At 42.4% G+C, this 14,092-nt stretch overlaps 1 protein-coding gene across 10 annotated transcripts in view; it reads left to right on the top strand.

The window, feature by feature from the left end:
* The window catches only part of C2H8orf34 (chromosome 2 C8orf34 homolog), a 237,461-nt gene that overhangs the window by 168,239 nt on the left and 55,130 nt on the right, over positions 1–14,092 (top strand). For all 10 annotated transcript variants that reach the window (XM_075920572.1, XM_075920570.1, XM_075920568.1 and 7 more), the window contains one exon: positions 13,262–13,338. In XM_075920572.1, coding sequence (XP_075776687.1) covers positions 13,262–13,338 — 77 coding nt within the window. The remainder of the gene's footprint in view (positions 1–13,261; positions 13,339–14,092) is intronic.

Genomic DNA, 14,092 nt, shown 5'->3' with positions numbered 1-14,092 from the left:
GATTTTGGAGATGGTTACACCATTGTAAATGAGATCAGAATTTAGATTAGCATATTTTTAGAACCAAGAATAAAATAAGTATGGCATATTATAGGCAAGTCAGTGAAAGGAAGAAGTAGCCTGGGGCAAAGTGAATGGTGCAGTAAGGTTGGTTGCTAGGGAGAGGTACAAGGAAATAATGTGTTTTCTGGACATTTTTGTTTAACCTAAAATTAGAAAGCTTGGACTTTAAAGACTTGTTCTGTGATCTTTGCCCCATCACCTCCCTTGAGTTTTGCATGTGTCTGCCTCAGGGAAATTCTAATTCAACACTGCAATGTCAGAGAGAGAGAGAGAAATGGCAGATAAAAAAATTAAATGGTTTAAACCTACAGAAAGGGAGCAGGGGAAAAACTTTAAATCACTGGCTTCTCATTTATAGCTACATGCCTTTGAGTGCTTATTGGACTATAATCTTGGAATGTATTATGTCTTTAATGTTTTCCCCTCATTTGTTCTTAAATTGATAACATTTGTGAAACTGTTAAATGTTCATTATATTATTTGAAATCAGAATATTGACATAATTTTAAAAAGCAATACCTTGTTGAAAACAGCTTTTTTTTTTTCCTGATGGAATCCATCATTAAGAAACTACTATAGCCAAAATAATTTCATGCCCCAAAACCAGCCTGGGCCATATTGTGTAGGAAGGCAATTTATGTATCCACAATTCCAGTAAATCTAATTCCTAATTTAATTTTATTCCCTAATGATTGCATATTCAATCACATGATTTGCTTTTAACAATTTAGATTTCCTTTGGTGTAAAATTCTTGTTTCCTCCTAGTTAGGCCCTGGTTCAAGAACACATTTATTCAATAAAACACATAAATACTTTTCTGAATGCTAATCTTACAGAGAAGACCATTTCTTTTCTTCACACACATCCAGCTTGGCCACTAAATGAGCAAACTTCTGCCTTTCCCCAGTTTAATGGCTTAGAAACCAGTACATACAAAGTTGAAAGAACTGACTTAGGAATCTTCTTTTAAAAGAAACAAAAAACAGAGCTATGTAGCACTTTAAAGACTAACAAGATGGTTTATTAGGTGATGAGCTTTCGTGGGCCAGACCCACTTCCTCAGATCAATATGTGGAAGAAAATTGGCACAACTGTATATACCAAAGTAATACAATAAAAAAAAATGAACGCATGTGAAATTGACAAATCAAATTTTAGAACAGAGTGTGGGTGAGGGGGGAAGGTGATTTTAACAGGCAGTATTACATACAGAGGCTAGCACCACATTCTCTCTTTTCCTCTTTCTTAGTGAGATATCCACTGAGATCACCACGGCCTGTGGAAAACTGTGCCTTTGCCCTGTACAACTAGAATCATGAAACTGATTGATTCCTTCCTTATTTCCCCAACAACTCAGAGATTTATACTCATTATGGCTGATGCTATGACCAGTGTCGTCGTATCACTCCACAGGAGAAGTAAGAAGATGGTGATTACAATTTTGGGGGAGCAAGGGAAGTGAGTTTGTCTGGGGGTGGCCCTGGCTAGGATGATTTAGTTGGGGTTGGTCCTGCTTTGGGCAGGGGGTTGGACTAGATGATCTCCTGAGGTCTCTTCCAACCCTGTGATTCTATGATCTAGAGGAGGGCTACTCAACTTTGGAAGCTGTGGAGGCCGCAATGATACTCATAGCACATGATGAGGGCCGTAACTTGGAGTGTTTGCATATACACGCAAATATATATGAAATATGTGCAAATAGCTTATTTCACAGTGACGGGCATGAATACAAGGATTAAGGCAAGACTACACAACACACAGTCCCCATTTAAGTCAGTTCTCCTGATATTAATAAAATGCAATATTTACCCGATTTCCACCCATATGATAGCACTTTTAATGAGCAATGACAGCCCAGGAATTTAATTACTAAAACTCATATCAACAGAAGACCATTATATTGACTCATGTGGAGCATGTTCCCAGTGGAGGCCATGTTCAAAGGGTCCCACCCACGGGCTGCATGTTGAGTCCTGCATAAACCCAAACAGCACCACGGGTTGCAAACAAATGGGCAGTGGGCCACATGCAGCCCGCGGGCCGCATGTTGAATAGCCCTGATCTAGAGTTTCAATTTCCTTCAAGAGTATACTGACAATGGTACACTGGGCCACGTAAGGAGGAGAAAGAAGTGAACTTGGGATGACACGTACCAGGAGATCCTGCAGCCACTACTGCATCAGAGAACAATCAGGGCCTTGACGATCATCCTTGCAGACAGCCTGGAGGATAGTCAAGAGGAGAAATGTAGAAGAAAGAAGAGGGACATAAATCAGGCCATGTTTGTACTTCAGACAGAAAACAGAGATGCTGCGTATGCTGGTGGATCTATAGGTTTCACAGTCTTGTCAACTTCATCTGCAGTCCATAGAGAACTCACTATCATTATTGCCCTGTAATCCCTCTTAACATTCTACATTGCATCTGGGGTCAGTGTACTACCCTTACCACTGCACTTGAGAACATTAAAGACAATCATAACTTCACCTGTGAAAGCCACAGTTGGTATATGTGTATCTGAAATGGACTCAACTGTATTTTTCTCCTTCCTAAGCTCAATTTCTTTATTAAATTTTTTAAGTTTTAAATGATTTTTAAAATTTCCTGGTTAGTGTTTCATAATAAAATTCTATTTTCTAACACGCTTGATTCCTAAACACACAGCAATTATGAGAAGATGGGCTGTAAAAGAGCAAGACCTGGTAGAGCACACTACAGCAACACACACTACTCTTGTTCCCCATTAAAATCATTTTCAGAACCTCCCTGCGTCCTATTGCTCTACGTTGAGCTAGTCTAATAGCCTTGGTTTCTGACTTTTCAGATTCAGCAGACAGCCACTCATTCTCTGCTTTCCATCCTGGTGGAAACTAGGGATGTTCGCTATTGTGTAATTGAATAGACGTGTAGCTGCATAAAATTTTAGTAATTGCATGACTATTAGGGTATGTCTACACTAGCTTGTTAGTTCGAGCTAGGTAGGGTAATGAGGGCAAGCGGAGTTGCAAATGAAGCCCGGGATTTAAATATCCTGGGCTTCATTTTCATGTTCCTGGGCGCTGACATTTTTAAATCCCCCTTAGTCAGAACTCCGTGCCCGCGGCTACACGCGGCACGGAGTAGGTAATTCGAATTAAAGATCCTTATTCGAAGTACCGTTACTCCTCATTCCACAAGGAGTAACGGTAGTTCGAATTAGGATCTTTAATTCGAACTACCTACTCCATGCCGTGTGTAGCCATGGGCACGGAGTTCGGACTAAGGGGGATTTAAAAATGGCGGCGCCCGGGAACATGCAAATGAAGCCCAGGATATTTAAATCCCGGGCTTCATTTGCAACTCCGCTTGCCCTCATTACCCTACGTAGCTCGAACTAATGAGCTAGTGTAGACATACCCTTAGATAGTCTGCAGAGGTGGGACCAGCAGCCAGTGTGCTCCCGGCCCCACTTCAGGTAGCCCTCTGCCATCCTATGATGCTGCCTATCTCTCAAAGGCAGCAGCATGGGGTGGCAGGCAAGAGCCAGTCTGTGAGAAGAGCCAGTTTAAAAACTGGCTTTCTGCACAGACCGGCTCCACCTGCCACCCTGCGCTGCTGCCTCTGTATCAAAGACAGCAGCACAGGGCAATACCAGCCCCTGGCCATGCATAGCCCCTATCTGTGTGTGTATGGGGGGAAGGTGGGGAGTCCAAGCTCCTTGCAGATAGGAGCTGCTGCTATGGAGCAGCTTCTGTCTGCAGTGTGTCCGGGCTCACCGAAGACAGAGGCTGTGCTGTGGGATGCCAGAGCAGCCTCTGTCCATGGGGAGTCTGAACCCCCCCATGGACAGAGACTGCTCCGTGGCAGCCTCCCCTGCCCAGCCCCACTACCCCACTCTGCTGCCTCTGATAGAGGCAGCAGTGGGGGTGGAGGGATGAGGGTCTGCAGCGCTAGTGCTGGGGAGCCGGCTTAAAAGCTGGCCCCCACCACCACCTGCTCCTGCCTGCACCCTACCCCCCTTTCTCTGTAGGAGGCAGCAAGGGGGGGCTGTATGTGGCTCCTGTCTCCTCCCCCATCGCTGCCGCTGATACAATGGATTGGAGTAAACTCCAATCCCTGGGTTGGAGCCTAGATTATTGGTTGGCCTGGGTTCCCCTGAAGTCCACAGCATAAATCTCAAGAGAAAACAAGGCCTATTGAGCATCCTGATGGAAGGGCTGAATTGAAAGGGTGTTGAGCCAGGGCTGTAGGCACTAGTGAGGGCAAATATGCTTTATTTAGAATCTTTAATGGCCTGTAAGGGGTTCATTTTCACTTGTGAGCCAACTGGAGGGCCAAGGACTCTAACAAACAAGGGGGTGAGTTGGACAACCTATAGAGCGGCAGGAAGAACGCAAATGGGCAAAAGAACATAATATTCCACAAGGCTGTAAGAGGCTGCATATTTTCTTTACCAGCTGTCTCTAAGAACTACAGGATGGACCTCTCTTGTCCGGCACACTCGGGACCTGACTGGTCCTAAACAAGGGGATTTGCCAAACAAGGGAGGCCCCTCTCAACATGGCCCATGCTACCCCTGGCTAGGACTCTTGCTGAGCCCTGCTGCTCACTGCCAGGCCATGGCTCCCCAGGTTGGAGCTTCAGGGTTGCCAGCGCTCTGCGATTTCTGTGGCTGCTGGAGCTCTGTGGCTGCCATAGCTCTTGGGGCTGCAAGGCTCCATGGCCATTGCAGCCCCCTTCTACTGTAACCCACGCACCTAGGCTGCGTCTAGACTGGCAAGTTTTTCCGCAAAAGCAGCCGCTTTTGTGGAAAAACTTGCCAGCTGTCTACACTGGCCGCTTGAATTTGCGCAAGAACACTGACGATCTAATGTAAGATTGTCAGTGTTTTTGTGCAAATACTATGCTGCTCCTGCTCGGGAAAAAGCCCTCTTGCACAAATGCTTTTGTGCAAGAGGGCCAGTGTAGACAGCTAAAAACTGTTTTGTGCAAAAAAGCCCCGATGGCAAAAATGGCGATTGGGGCTTTCTTGCACAAAACCGTGTCTAGATTGGCATGGACGCTTTTCCGCAAAAAGTGCTTTTGCACAAAAGTGTCCGTGCCAATCTAGACGCTCTTTTCTGCAAATGCTTTTAACGGAAAATCATGCCAGTCTAGACGTAGCCCTAGTGTACGGAGTACTGCAAGTGGCATCTAGACCACTGCAACAGTTAAGATCAAGAGACCTCTACAGCATAGGCTGGGAGCCAGCTGGCTTTTAGCTCAGAGGGTAGAGTCTCTTATAGTGAGGTCCCAGGTTCAAATTTGCCTTGGTGGTGGTTACACTACCATCCCACAGCAGGTGCCAGAGCTCCTTGATGCACCACCCCCTCCCTCAACATGGGGCTGCTGGCTGAATTGTGTCCCCTGCTCCTGCCCTATGACCTGACTTCCTTATACGTCCTTCTTATAGGAACATCTGTGGCCCTGCCAGACCATGGTTGTTGCTGGAATATTGAGTCCCGGTTAAGGGAGATACAATCTGTATATTTTTGAGCACATAAAAGGATCAAGCACTAAATATCAAAAAAATACTTAAACTGTCCTCAGAAGTTGCAAGCACAAAAAATAGAGGCTACTGTTTATAATCAAGACTCAGATTTTCAAAATAGCACATTGGAAGGTGTGTGTAAGTCCCTAGACTACTTTGAAATTCTCTTTCCTGGACTTTAATACTCTTATACTAAAGCTCTACAGCCTGTATTTATTAGCATGAACATTGATTGCTTATTGTGTACTGCTGACAGCATGGTCATTGCTGCATCCACACTTAGAAAAGATCTGATTCAAGAAGTTTGTAATCTAATTAAAGCAGACTGTAATTTGGAAAGAAATGATAGGCTGTTTGATTGTTGAAACTTAAAGTAAAAATAGGTCTCATAGAATGATCATTGAAAGGGTCTGCAGAAGAACTTTAGATGTAAAGGAAGGATTTGAAAGAAAAGGAGGTTGTATTGTAATGAACAGTCCTGCTCTTGTAGAAGCAAGGGATAGATTACAGAATAGGTCTTTCTGAAAAATCAAACTTTTATTAATGACTTCTGTAATGTCTTTTAATCAAAGATCTCAGAGGGATTTAAAATAATCATAATAAACATGGGCTTGCACAATAACTTACTGTATCTTAACTGAGCATTCAAGTAGTGTATGTACAGTGCAGAGATAAAGTCTTTTTAGATTTCTAGACAGTAACCAGTTGCCTGTCACCCACAATGACAAAGCTACTGTGTCAGAGCTATAAAAACCTTCATAACAAAGAAATCGAGGAATTTGAGACATAACATTTACACTAAAATAGAGACATTTTAAAAACACATTATAAATATGACTGTATTCAGAATCTGTCATTTGTAAACGCTCCCCCGATAAGAAGTGTGGTAGACCAGTAATATAATAATCCTTAACCATTACAGAGAATTTTAATTCATACATGTGCTGTACTTCGAAAACATAATTAGACCTTACAGCATCCTTGTGACATACATAAGCCTTATTTTGCAACTGGACAAGATGCTTGTGGGAGCTAAACAACTCTGAAAATGAGGCCATGCAGTTTGGTATCTGAATATGGATGTAGATACTGAACTTTAGGCATGCTATGCTGTCCCCCTGTAAAAACTCTTATCAAGAAAACATTCCAGAAGCATAGACTAAAGCTAATATGAAAACCAAGGAAACTAAATCCCTCTGCAAAATACAGCCTTCTGAATTTGTCTAACAGAAAAGGGAGACATCCAAGTTTACTCTGCATTCCCAACAGTGTGTCAGAACTAGAAATCAGATTGCAACAACAGTTTTCAGACTGGTGACTCAGGTAACAGCTATCAGAATGGTGGTCTGTGGAGAGCTGACTGGTTATATGGGAGTGGCTTTTCTCTTTTTTTCCTGGTGCTACTGACCAGTAAAACAGATTTCATAACATTAAATGTTTTCTTGTCATTTTTCATACTGAGAGGCTTGATGAAGTTATCATCCTGGAATGCCATTAATGCATTTGCAAACAGGATAGGGTAAGGGAGGTTTCCAGGTGACCTATGAGCCAATCTCTGTTTACACTGAAACCATCTCAGAGGAACTCTAAATTGGCAGATGCTGGAAACCCCATTCTAGCTCCGTTGATTCTTTCTGGATAATCCATTAGCAAGAGATGTTTTCTCTTATCTGCATCTCCTTCACCCTATGTTCAACCAAAGAGGCTTGGACCTCATTCTGTAAATTCTGTGGCCAAATCCTGCCCTGATTTGTACCATCTGTAGCTGCTTGGCTGCAGCCGCACAGGCTCTCCATAGGAGTTAGTGCAGTTCAGCAATAATACTGAATCATTTCTGCACAGAAATCTCCAGGGGGTATTGCATAGAGCATAAAGACTCCCACTCCCTCTTGCTTCATGGCCAACTTCCAGAACCCTCCTTCTGTTGGGTCCTGGGAGAGGCAGGGGGGATGGTTGCATGAGATTGATATTGTCTGGTTTTGGATAGATAAGGGTTTGAGTAAGGTGCCTCCCCTGCCATGCTACCACATGCTTTAGCAGAGACAAGAATTGGGCCCAAGGAAGTGTCATTGTGTGCCTAGATATAGCAAAAAATCTACATTTGTGTCTCTAGGAGCCCCAAAATGCAGTTGGTTTTCACTTACTATACCAATCATTTCTACTGTGCGAGATCACTGTACACAGTGTGGATGTGGAAAAATATTGGATATTAGGAATCAAGTATTGACCCATATTAAAAAAAATGTGTAACACTAGAGGGCAGCCAGCTATTTCAGAAAGGTCTTGTTACCTGAACTGGATTTAAAGGGACAAACTGTCAGCCAGCATTATCAGAAGTATTTAGTAGTTTGGGGTTCCTCATTTTCTGGATGCTCTCCAGATAAGGATCCTGATTCTCCATTGCCCTGCAGCCATATTACCATTTACATCAGTGCAGAGTGATTGTAAAATGCTACCAAATTTGACTGGTACTATTTTTTACCCTCTTTACACTGGTGTAAAAGACTATGCAAGATGAAGAGCAAAGGAAAATCAGTCTTAAGATCTCCTGAAGGAGTTTTTACCCTTGTGTCCAGTGTGGAATCAGAGTCAGGAGAACTACATGCAAAAACAAGGTCTGTGCATGCCAATGCCTTTGCATTATCAGCTCCTAAAGAATTAACAGAAGTTATATGCAGTACTTTATATGCTATTAGTGGCTGCAGTATGATGAAACAGAACTCCCCTTAGAAGGCCTTCAACAAAAATAAATCAACAGGAAAGAAGCATAAAACAAGAAAGGGAGTAGCAAGTCTGATCCTTTTTTCAAATGTGATGCTACTCATAATTTAGTGTGACACATAGAAATAATGCTGAGAAATGCATAGAAAGAGAGTACATTAGATAGAAATGCCCTCTTGGAAGGCCTGAGACAGAGTTCATCTGTGATTTGATTCAGTATTATGAGTTGTATAATAGAATTTAAAACTTATTGTATATGGATGATGTCTGTGTTTATCAAACTGAAAAATGTAATATTTGTGAAATAGAAAATGAAGGTAATAAAATCTTTGAAAAAATGCTGGAAGACCTCAAGGCAACTAAGGTAAAATATTTCAGCACTTAAAAGCCAATATTTTTGGAGGAGCAACAAAGTAATTGTGTTCTGTAGAGAAAAGTAAGAATTTGTTTAATAGCAGTGTTGAATAAGTGAAGATATGTAGAAGCTGTGTGATTTTGAACCTCTTAAGAAGAGTTTAGTAAACCTAATGTATATTTAATATTACAAAATTTAATATATGTCAACATGCCATATATATTTAAATAAATATTTTGTTGCATGCGGAAATGAAATCCAGATTATGTCTACCACAATATTTTTTCCATATAAAAACTCCTACAGAATGGTTCTCTGAATGGCTACTTAGTCCTGAGCAGAGATCTTGTTTGCCTTTCTATAGGTCATATGGACTAATATTGTCCTGTGCTATTTGTGAACAAAATCAGTTTATTTTGTAAAGTGGGGAGGGAACTCATCTGTCTTTGAGCTGAAGGAACAGAGCTATTTGATTAGTGATGTGAAGACCAATTAAACTTGTCTTTGATCAGTCCTATTCCCTGTTCTCATGTTGCTTCTCCTTTCCCCATAGCTGGGACAGGTCAGGAAATAGGAGTCATTACATCCCTAGAACTAGGGGCCATAATCTTTAAAGGTATTTAGTTGTTGCTCTGCTCTGCTTAACTGATTTAGAACTTAGGCTCCTGAGTACCTAAGACATGTCTGACAATGAGACATGGGACCAAATTTTCAAAGGCATATAGCAGTGATGGGGAACCTTTCTGGGGTCGGGGCCATTGACCCACAAAAAAATCAGTCGGGTCACACACAAATGAGAAGCAGGAAAAACCCCTCCCTGTGGCCACAGACTAGGAAGGAGAAAGACCCTCCCCATATTCCCCTCGCACACCAGAGCTTTGGGGGGACCCAGCCTAGTAGATTTTGTGTGCACCAGCTCCCAGGGTGGCAGCAGGGGGGCTGTTGCACCAGCGTAGTCTCCACAGTGCTGGGGTAGGGGCTGAGCCTGAGGGGCTGCAAGCTGAGGGCCACATCCAGCCTCCAGGCCTGAGGTTCCCCACCCCTGACACATAGGCTTCTGGGATTTTTAAAAGTGTTGAGGGGGTAACTTCTATTGAAATCAATGGCAGGTAGGCACCTAGGCTTTGGAATCACAGTAGGCACCTCTCTGCATCTTTAGGTGTTTAGCCGCCATTAAACATCTAGCTCCTATATTTCTAAGTCAGTTAGGTATTGCAATGCTGAGTGGAGAAATGCCACAGTGGTTACTCTTCTGTGCCTCCAGCGTGGAAGGAGAAGGATGGACAGGTTGATTTTCTTTTTTTAATTAAAAAAAGAAACCAACTAAGTGAAGCAGGGTACCACAGACATTTTTCACTTCTGGTTTCTGGTGGATGGCCAACCTCCTGGCCAGAGTGCTTATCTGAAGGGTGTGTGTGTGTGTGTCAGTTTTTGATGCAAAGAGGCTTTTGTGGAGGATTTGATCTTTTCCTGATTATTGTGAGGAAGGCAAGTTCTCCTGGACTGTGCACTGTCATAAAAGTGGTGCTCTTCAGCATCTTTGAACTTGTTCCTAGTTAACTGCCAGTCCTGGAAAAGCCTGTCCTCTTAAGTTAGCATCGGAAGAGCCACTGGACCATGCTTAGTACCTTCTCTTGTGTCAGCTTCCCATTTAATGTTGGCACACAGGGTGGATTCATACATGGCTAGATTAAGATATAGGCAAACTAGATACATACCTAGGGTCCAATTCATAGAATGAGGGGATAGCATGAGTGGTGCTGTGACCCCATGCACCAGATCACAATGTCATTCACTCAGATTGGTCCTGTTGCCATCCCCAGCCCATGTCGTCATGGAGGGAAGTGGGACCAAACTTGAGTGGGTAGCAGGGCACAGAACCTTGGGGAGCATCAATTGGGAAACACTGATCTAAACCAAACCTTAACCCCCATCACCCAAGAGATGGATGGCAAGCTGCAGTGAGTGCTCAGATGGAGGAATCAGTTGGGAGAGAGGCAGAGGATTCAAGAGTGTTAATAAGGCAGTGTTCATGCAGGAGGAACCAATTACTTACTGACCTGAATAGAAGAGGGTTAACTAAGCAACATCTGATGATGAGTTAATTAAGCTCCGGATTTATAGACCCGATTCTCAAGAATTGGTCCCAAGTGGCTCTCCTGTTAGATAACCTAATACTACAAAATTAGCAGACTGCACCTACTCCAATTAGAAAATACCTGAGTGCAGAAAAGTGAAAGGAGAACCCAGGATGTTTTAGAGGCCACTGAAGCCTAACGGTATTCTTGAATTTTGCATTCTTGCTGTCTGGAGCAACCTCAGATGAAAGTCACCATCAGCTTGTATTAGACATTATAAGAGGAACAAAAATGATTGTGAAGAGATAAGGGAGAAAATCATTAAAATAATGGCTCAAGATGTTGTCTTTTAGGGAACAAGAAGCAAAGAGGAGATACCTTACAACTAAATGTTACAGGAGGAGAAACAAAGTCACCAAAATTGTGTTGGGAAGTGGGTACAAGGCCGTGTGACCTTAGAATAATTTGAGATTGGAAATGGAAACCAGACCGTAAGAAAAAAGATCAGCATGATTTGGACTAACCAGATCAGAGTGAGACTACGAGGGTACATCTAGACTACATGCCTCTGGCAACAGAGGCATGTAGATTAGACTACCCGGCATAGGAAAATGAAGCAGCGATTTAAATCATCGCCGCTTTATTTAAATTTACATGGCTGCCGCACTGAGCCAATCAGCTGTTTGTCGGCTCAGCACGGTAGTTTGGACGTTCCGCGGTCGACATTAAAGGAATTTGTCGACCTCCCAGGTATGCCTCCTGGGATGAGGCATACCTGGGAGGTCAACAAATGCCTTTGATGTCGACCGCGGAGCGTCCAGACTATTTAAATCGCTGCTTCATTTTCCTATGCCGGGTAGTCTAATCTACATGCCTCTGTTGCCAGAGGCATGTAGTCTAGATGTACCCTGAGAGACTGAGAGAGTAAGAACTGAGAGAGAGAGGGAGGGACTTCTTGTAGAGGTTAATTAGATATGATTGTGTGCTTGTAACCTGGAGGTTTTGTTAGAGTGAGTAGAATTTTATGGTTCCTAGACTCTGCTAAGTTCATTCAGTTTAAATTTGTTTTTTAATATTCTCCGTGTTCTAATAAATATCACTTCATTTAAGATGAACTGTAGGTAATTGACATTTATATGAGGTTAAGTGCTGCAAATCGTTACCAAGGATGAAAACAAGACTCAGAGTTTAGGGGAGGGCCAGTGGGACTCATCTAAGCACTTGATTAAAAACATAAGCAAGAAGGGCACTTATGCCTGATTGCAGTTTGTAAATGCAAGGGAAAAAGCATAAGGAACTGGAAAAAGAAAGTGCTTTTACGCACATTTTGTCTTTTATAAAAGTACTGTATATACTGAAACTATGCAGTGGTGTTGAACCCGTGTCTGTTGTAGGATATTAGGCAAAACAGATGAGGGAATATCTTTTGTAGTTGGTGAGCAAGGCAAACTTTCAAGCTGTCACCTACTTTGTCTCTAATACATACAGAAATATATCAGAGGGGTAGCCGTGTTAGTCTGAATCTGCATAAACAACGAGAAGTCCTGTGGCACATTACAGACTAACAGATTTATGGGCGCATAAGGTTTCATGGGCAAAGACCCACTTATAGAAAGATGGTGCTGATTGATTTTAATGGCTTATAAATAGCAAATTCACATTAAGCATTTAGGAGCATATTAAAACGTTTGAAGGCAAGATCCTCAGCTGGAGGATATCTCCATTGGACCCATAAGTATTAGCATACGTCTTAAAAAATTATCTGTGGTTGGTTTCTGCTGAATCTTTCCCCACAGGTTGGTTTCTTTTATTTCACGTTTTGGGATGTGTGCCAGGTGGGGCTACTCTGTAATCCCTCCTTCGAGGCATGCATGGCACTGCATGTATGCTCTGCTTTAGTCCACAAGTTTTGACTATCTGGTTGAAGCAGGGTGGGCTGTGCCAATCTCTAAACTGTCAGTACCAAAATGATAAACTCTTGATTTGGCCTTCTGTGCCTTTAAATAAAGAAACAAAACTCAAATGAAAGCATTTAGTGATGGTGCTTGAAGGCAAAGCTCTGACCTGGCCCTTGGGTTTTGAGCTCTCACTAAGGAGCTTCTCTGCTATCTCACACACACCAGCACTGCCCTTGAGAAGAAGCAGGTAGGCTGCCTTAATTGGCCCACTACCTACCAATTGGTCAGTGTTTCTTCCTAGCCCTTCTAGGCTTAAGTATTGTTGGAAGCCAGTCTGAACAAGATTAGCTTGTGCATGGGGTATCAGAGCACTGAGACCTCCAGCAGGGGACAGAAAAGACCTGATCGACCCCAGCACAGAATGATATAATGTCTGGGGAAATAAAGATCTTGTGTTTAAATCACAATATCTATTTCGTAGCCGATGATTTCCTTTTAGCGTTTGGACTGTCAGATGGTAGGAGATGGCCAGGAATAAACTACCTCAGTCTCCTACCAAACCACAGGACAATTCAGAAAGAACAATGTACAAATTTATATTATACAATGTTCACATATGTGTGTTTCTTCATTTAGACTGCAAGGGGATAACTTGGCAGAAGAAGTCTCACTAGTTTCTCAGACACCCGAGCAAGCAGAATTAGATTCCAATGGTGAGTTATACAATATATGTGCCACTGTCCTTCACAGCAAAAAATAATAGTGAAGAAATAGTGGGGTGGGGAAAAGAGGTAAAATATATACTATTAAAAATGAAATGTTATTTAGATTTAAACTCCAAACCAAAGAATGCTCATGCAGCACTGAGCACCCTTGACAAGAAGAATGATCTATGCGATAGCTCAAAAGAATACTAGTACTTCTGTGACTGGGGTTGTGCATCAAGATCATGCTAATCAGCAGTCAGTAGGCAATCTGTATTTGCCCCTAAAAGAAATCCTGCTTCCAACTGTATTAGTGTATTATTATCTATGTTAGATTTCTTCCCCTAAGATCGATTTTATTTATTAAACATTTTTGTATATATGCCTGCTCCATAGTGCCCCTTCAATGCCATGTGTGATGCTAGCTGCAGAAGGTGGGCAACATGGACTTTAGTAATTCATTTGGGGTATGTTTAAACAGCAAAGTTCTTTCGGGATACCAGAGGTATCCTGAAATAGCTACCCCTCATCTTTTGAACCGCTTCCGCTATTTCAAAATATAGCGGACACGCTATTTTGCCATCCCTGTAAGCCTCATTGTACAAGGAGTAAGGGATGGCTCGAAATAGCACTGTATTTTGAAATTTGGTGCTGTGTAGACCGCACCAAATGATGAAATAAGCTATTTCAAAATAGACTTGAAATAAGCTATGCAATTTGCATAATGCAAATTGCGTAGCTTATTTTGTTTCTGGTGCTGTGT

This window comes from Pelodiscus sinensis, chromosome 2 (assembly GCF_049634645.1).
Source record: "Pelodiscus sinensis isolate JC-2024 chromosome 2, ASM4963464v1, whole genome shotgun sequence".
Taxonomy (NCBI): domain Eukaryota; kingdom Metazoa; phylum Chordata; order Testudines; family Trionychidae; genus Pelodiscus; species Pelodiscus sinensis.
This window is presented reverse-complemented; position numbering and strand designations above follow the sequence as displayed.